This window comes from Olea europaea, chromosome 13, assembly GCF_002742605.1.
Source record: "Olea europaea var. sylvestris chromosome 13, O_europaea_v1, whole genome shotgun sequence".
NCBI classification, from domain to species: Eukaryota; Viridiplantae; Streptophyta; class Magnoliopsida; order Lamiales; family Oleaceae; genus Olea; species Olea europaea.
The window spans coordinates 6,115,070-6,121,572 of record NC_036249.1 but is presented as its reverse complement, the minus strand read 5'-3'; the positions used below and the strand labels follow the sequence as shown (position 1 = coordinate 6,121,572).

The 6,503-nt window shown below is 35.6% G+C and overlaps 1 protein-coding gene across 2 annotated transcripts; it reads left to right on the top strand.

Annotated features, from left to right (window-relative positions):
* The first annotated feature begins 1,847 nt into the window (after nucleotides 1-1,847).
* LOC111407422 (putative late blight resistance protein homolog R1B-23) lies at nucleotides 1,848-5,728 on the top strand. 2 transcript variants are annotated; one of them, XM_023036883.1, is made up of 4 exons: nucleotides 1,848-3,203; nucleotides 3,576-4,128; nucleotides 4,283-5,343; nucleotides 5,464-5,728. In XM_023036883.1, the coding sequence occupies exons 1-3, from the start codon at nucleotides 1,961-1,963 to the stop codon at nucleotides 5,295-5,297; spliced, it is 2,811 nt and encodes a 936-aa protein (XP_022892651.1). In that variant the 5' UTR covers nucleotides 1,848-1,960; the 3' UTR covers nucleotides 5,298-5,343; nucleotides 5,464-5,728. The 2 variants fall into 2 exon arrangements, with proteins under 2 accessions (XP_022892651.1, XP_022892650.1); XM_023036882.1 differs by having other exon boundaries at nucleotides 1,848-4,128.
* Nucleotides 5,729-6,503: the final 775 nt, after the last annotated feature.

Sequence of the window (6,503 nt, the reverse complement as noted above, 5' to 3'; positions counted from 1 at the left end):
TTATATCATCCATTTGATTGCATGCATTATGTTTGGATGATATTGAGTGTGATATTTTATGTTTCCACAGTTTATAATGTCTTATCTCTTTCGAATCAATTGTCTACTATTGAAACATTGACTGGGAATAACTATGTGAGATGGAAACGAGACGTAGAAATAGCACTTGGTCTTTTGGGCTTGAATTTTGCAATGGAGAAAAATCTTGAGAGACCCACAGATAAAAATACCGTTGAATATGTAGCCGAACATGAAAAATGAAAAAGGGCTAACAAACTCTGTTTGAAAATCATTAAGCGATCGATATCTGATTCTATTCTAGGTGTCATCCCTGATAATAAAAATGCCAAAAGTTTTAAATCTCAAAAATTGAAGAAAATTTGGAAAGTGAGGAAGAAAGATGGACCCCCCTGTAGAAATCCTCAGAGAAATTTTGGAAGATAGAAAATTGAGAGGCCATGCTACACAAACATAATGATTGACATGCGTTATGACCGAATACTCACATCTCAGGGATCGGGCATTATTTTATTCACGCGAGGTCCACGTTTCATGTGAAGATCGGTTACCCATTCGATCACCCATTTTCGGGCACTTCGGAATTATTCAAAATTGAGTGATCTCCTCGAAAGATTCGACCATACGAATTGACACGTTAATTGCATTTTCTTCATTTCAAATTAATTTCAAATAATTGATTTTTAATTCATTCTCTCTCTAAATTCTATCAAAATAATTTTTTAATTATATTTGAGTCTTGTGTTTAGTATTTAGTATTAGATACCTTTCATTTTAGAAGAATACGGACAAGTATAGGTTTGCCCAACAAAATGATTACTGTAAGAGAGAGAGAGAGAGAGAGAGAGAGAGAGGGAGCCATTAATTAAACATTTGAGGGTCCACACGCTGTAGATATTTTCTTGGTATATAAAAATCAAATTTCCAATTTTACCGTCATTTCCTTGTTTGACTTGATTTACTAATTGGGAGTGTTAGGGGCAACAAAAGGGAAAGCTAAAAGTCAAAAGAATTTTTTTGACAGGCTGCAGTCATTTCTTTGCCAGAAACAGTAGAAATTGAATGCAAAAAATTACCGTGCAACAATCGGAAATTGTCTAAAAATAGGCCTAAAATGGGATGCAAACAGAGGTTTAATAATATTATTGTTAATATAAAAAAATTGACTTATGACATGATTTTTGAATAAATAAGTTTAAACCTAATTATTGAATGTGGAAGTTGAAAACCCATGTGTTCACATAAATTTTTGTGTTTGTTTTTCCTCCTCCATATAGTTTATTGATTTATTTCTATTATTTAAAAAAAAATGGCTTATAGAAATCACTTATTACACCCATATACCGCATGATGTGAACATTGGAAGATTCCCTCATTTGAACTCTGCTTTTCTTTAATTTCACTTTAATTCAATCATCGCTGTCTCTAGTTGTCGGCAATTCTATATTTAAATTCTATAATTATTAAAAAGGTTGAACCCAATCTTGAGAGCCCCCACAGTCCCTTCCCTAGAGCTTTGTGAGGGAGGTAAATCGCAGGATGTGTCCCAACAGGCCAGGGAACAAGAGTTGCCTATACACTGCGCCTACAAGGAGTCCAATTCCATGTCTCAGGAATCGAACCCCCACATTGCGGCTGTCAGTAAGGCGTGAGATAATATCATTCCTATCCTTTGCACCACTGAGCTATGCCTCGGGCGACTTAAATTCTATAATTATTAATCCTATGAGAAACAGTGAATTCAATATTTTAGTTTAGAGTTTGTAATGAAGATTGGACTTTTGTTATTAAATATATTTTCTGTAGTAGAATGCAATCATACATACATCTTCCCCTGCAATTCGTCCATCCCCCGTATTTTCCGTAAAGAGACACTGATTCATACTAAGAAATTGAAAGAAACCTGAAAAGTTGAAGAAAAGGTGGAAAGTGAGGAAGAAAGATGGATCCCTCTCCAGAATTTCACTGTCCAAAATTTCTCAGAGAAATTCTTGGAGATAGAAAATTCAGTAATCGCATCGAAAATTCACTCGAAGGAGATGAAAATTTCGAAACATTTGTTGGACAGAGAGGACTTGTTCCAATTGCCATTGAGTATTCGGGAAAACTGTGCTTCAGTTATGCCCATGAAATTCGTTTACTACAAAAATATTGCGGGTCTATACAATCCAAAGGACGCAGAAAATTCTTTGAGTTGCTGATGTCACTTGTGCAAGATCTGAGGGTCGTCTTCACAATCCCAAAGCAGCGAATGTCCAAGATTACTCCTACTCCCCATCCTAATGAACTTGTTATGGTGTTTATCGACTTTATCCTCCAACTTTTAGAAGAAATAATGCGTCTTGAACCAGATTTCATTGTTCCAGTCAAGGGTTCAATCCAAAACCTCCAGACAGAACTTGGATTTCTTATCAGCTTTCTTGGAGATGCACCGTTACGCACTGAGGTGGACGTAACCAAGATTATATTGTCAGATATCGAAGTTGTAGTCAATGAGGTTGGAAACTTCTTATATTCATTATTTTCAACAAGGGATGATAGAGTCCTGGAGACTGTAAGATTAAGTCTTTCTCTTTCTGATTTCTTAAAAAAGTTTGAGCTCTTGAAAAAAAGGATCGAGGAGCACTGCATCACTGTCCCAAATTTACCAGGTTGTGACGCTACAAAGAGTAGGGTGATTTCGTTCTTCGCTGTGGATTCTCTCCTCGATGATCTTGAGGACCTGATCAATTATGAGGCTGACAGGATCGTCCCCGTGAAGGATCAAATCATAATGCTCGCCGAGGAGATATCGTTGTTGAGATCCACCCTCAATTATATAGATGTGGCGCGGCACTTACAACTTGAGGAACTTGCGATGAAAACCAGAGACTTAGCATATGAAATTTCATATGTTATCAACTCGGTTACTCCTGTCTGGTATCTCACCCTTAGGCTCTCTCAACTCCTGGAGAAGATTCATCTTTTTAAGAAGGCAATACAAGAAAAGAAGAGCGGTAGTATTGACGCTGGAATACCAGAAGGAGAATATCCATGTGAGCAAATACAGCCTCAAGCTAAAGAACTTAAAAATTTGGAAGACGATTTTGTGGGTTTCAACGATGAGAAAACCAAAATTGCTGATCAACTCACCAGTGGACCACTAAAGCAACAAATTATTTCCATTGTTGGAATGCCTGGACTTGGTAAGACTACTTTAGCAAAGAAATTGTTCAATGATCCTTCCATTGTCTATTATTTCGACAAATGTGCTTGGTGTGTGCTTTCTCAAACATATAAGAAGAAAAATGTATTGATTGACATTTTGACATCGACAAGAAACCATAATAGAGAAACAATCACGGAAATGGAGGAAGAAGATTTGGCTGAAATGCTTTACAAAAGTTTAAAAGGAATGAGATACCTCATTGTCCTGGATGATGTATGGGACACTAGAACGTGGGATGATCTGCGAAGATATTTTCCAGATGATATAACAGGAAGTAGAATCTTATTCACATCTCGGAACAAAGAATTGGGTTTCGATAATGTTGTTAATGAACTTCCGTTCCTATCAGGTGCTGAATGTTGGGAATTATTACAGCGGAAAGTGTTCCAAACAGAACCTTGCCCTCCAGAATTGCAAGGGATTGGTCAGCATATTGCCTCAAGATGTCACGGTCTACCGATGTCAGTCATTATGATATCTTCCATTCTTGCAAATATGCAGAAGAAAGAGAGCTCATGGGGAGAAATAGCGCGACATTTAAATGCACACATATTTGACAGCACAAATAATTGCGTCCATATACTGAAACTTAGTTACCAGCATTTATCAGTTCATTTGAAACCATGTTTTCTATATTTTGGAGTATTTGAAGAAGATGAAAAAATCCCAGTACAGAAGTTGATATCTCTGTGGGTTGCCGAAGGGTTTATAAACAAAGAAACCCACAGGAGCTCAGAGGATGTGGCACTCGATTATCTAATGGATCTAATTAATAGGGGTCTGGTACTAGTTGCTGAAGAAAGATCAAATGGTGGAGTCAAAGCTTGCACGATTCATGATCTACTGCATGATTTATGCTTGAGGATAGCCAAAGAAGAAAACTTTATGGGAGGGATCGAAAAGTAAGTTCTTTGTCTCTGTTCTTTCCTTGTTCACTTTCTTCTATTTCTATCTAGATTATTGATAATGTAACTAACTTTGATGGTCACACTAACGATGTTTTTGCTTCTGATGATGATTGGATGTGATTTTGTTGTCGCCACATTGGTTCTTCAGCGGATATTCGAAGTGCAAGAAAGATAAGAGTATCTTGGATATGCAGCGTCTTTGTTTCCTAAGACCATTTGATCCATATGTTCACTCTCAGTTAGGCCGCAGGGTCATGGATTTGTCAGGACCATATTGGTATTCATTGAGCTGGTATTCATTTAAAGATGTACATGAAGGAATTGAAAACTTGGTTCACTTGAGGTACTTGAAAGTTCAAGAAAAACTTAAACTGCCATTAATAGAAAAACTCCACAGACTAGAATATCTTCAGGTGGAGAACAGAGATGAAGTTGAAATACCTGATTTTGTTCTTAACATGAAGTATTTGAAACGTCTGCATTTTGGAGGTGGTGCACGCTTCAGTGAATCTTCTCATTTAAGAGCAACTACGGATGGAAGCTTCCAAATAAATAACCTACAATCTATTTCTACACTTCTTATTCATAATGAAATAGATGCAAAAGTTTTGGGATGTGCTCCCAATCTCCGCAAATTGAAATGCAAGCTCGTGTCTCAATGGCCTTTCCAATTCCCCAATCAACTTGAATCTCTCAACATCAGTTTGATGAGAGATTCAGGTCCCGATTTTCTCTTGAATCTCAAAAAATTGACCCTATTGCAGTTTGATTCGTCGTGGGAAAAAATTCGGATGATTGGGAGATTGCCGAACTTAGAGGTTCTCAAATTAAGTGATGGTTCCTTCAAGGAAAAGCAATGGGACACAGAAGAAGGTGAATTCCAAAAACTCAAATTCTTCGAGCTAAATAATGTGAAAATTGAAAGCCAGTATGCCTGTGCAGACTGGAATCCTACAAGTGATGATTACCCCAAGCTAGAACGATTAGTGTTGCGAAATTGCTACTGTTTGAATAAGATCCCTTCCAGTTTAGGTTATGTTTTAACCTTACAGATGATTGAGGTATATGGATGCGCAGAATCTATCGAAAAATCTGCTGTGGAAATTCGGGAAGAACAACAAGAAATGGGAAATGAAGAGCTTAAAGTTATCATCTTCCACTAGCAACACTGGTTATTCGAATAGAGTAAACAGAGCATGAGTTTTGCTGGTACACTACAACTCTGTCTTTTTCTTTCGATCTACTACAACTAGATTGTTATTTTAAATTAGTTCTGAAAATTCGAAGGATAGTTCCATCTTCTTTGGTTTTAAATCAATTGTGATATAGGGAATGCTAGGAAGTCTTTAACACTCTTGGAAGGAACCAAATCGTACCACTTTTCCTGGAAAACCTATGGAACAATGGCTGATTCCTCACCAACTACCTTGGTATAGTAGATTGCATGCATCCTCTACTTTTTTTTTTTAATTGTGATTTCTTATTATTGTGCCCTTTCTCTTTTTTCTCGTTTATACATGCATTAGTTGGGTTACTTTATGTGAGATGGATAGTTTGTAATATTATTGAGCACTTACTTTTCTTTTTCTTCCAATCGGTGCTTGCCAAATTATTTCATCTCTCTCGATAAAGTTATTATGAACTTTTGTTTTGTCATTAAAAATTTACTTTAAATGTCCAATCTACAATGTCTAAATCACTTTTTCTGTGTTATCAGGACCCTAATAGCCCCTTTTTCAAATATTATCTAGTTACTTTACTTCCCATTCCCTAAACATTCAATTTAGTACTTTAATTCATATAATAATAATAAGAATCGAATTCTCCATTCTCAAAAATACTGTATTTAATCAAGCAGTAGACAATTACATTAAATGATCGAAATTTTCCACTGGATCGAAAGGTATGAATGTTAAATCTTGAGATCAAATCATTAAAAAAAAAAAATGAAAAAAGAAAAGAATGTAGCAATACTCAATTACTCGTATCCATGTTCCACAAATTTAAATCATATTATCAAAAGCTGCTTTCACTATACAAACATTTCCAACTAAAAATAATAATAATAATAATAGTAATAATAATAATAATAATAATAATAATAAAATAATAATAATATATACATCAATAACCAGCAAAAAAATTCAAAATATATGAACAAAAATATAAAGTAAAAAAATACCTCTAGGTAAAGCATATCTAAAAATTAGTGCGGACGCGAAGTTAGAGAGAGAAATATGGAGCTCCTGAGATTAATGCGAGGGATGTATGGTTATTTTAGAAGGATCATGAAAATTTATAAACTAGTGGACATTTATATTTTATAATGGAATTAGTCCTTGATTTATTTAGAGGAAGTTCGTCTTGGT

What these genes read in the sequence shown, in the direction of transcription:
- LOC111407422 (XM_023036882.1), top strand. Translation starts at nt 1,961, where the DNA reads ATGGATCCCTCTCCAGAATTTCACTGTCCAAAATTTCTCAGAGAAATT. An exon ending in TTTATGGGAGGGATCGAAAA is followed by an intron (nt 4,129 to 4,282) that starts GTAAGTTCTTTG and finishes TTGGTTCTTCAG; the next exon opens with CGGATATTCGAAGTGCAAGA.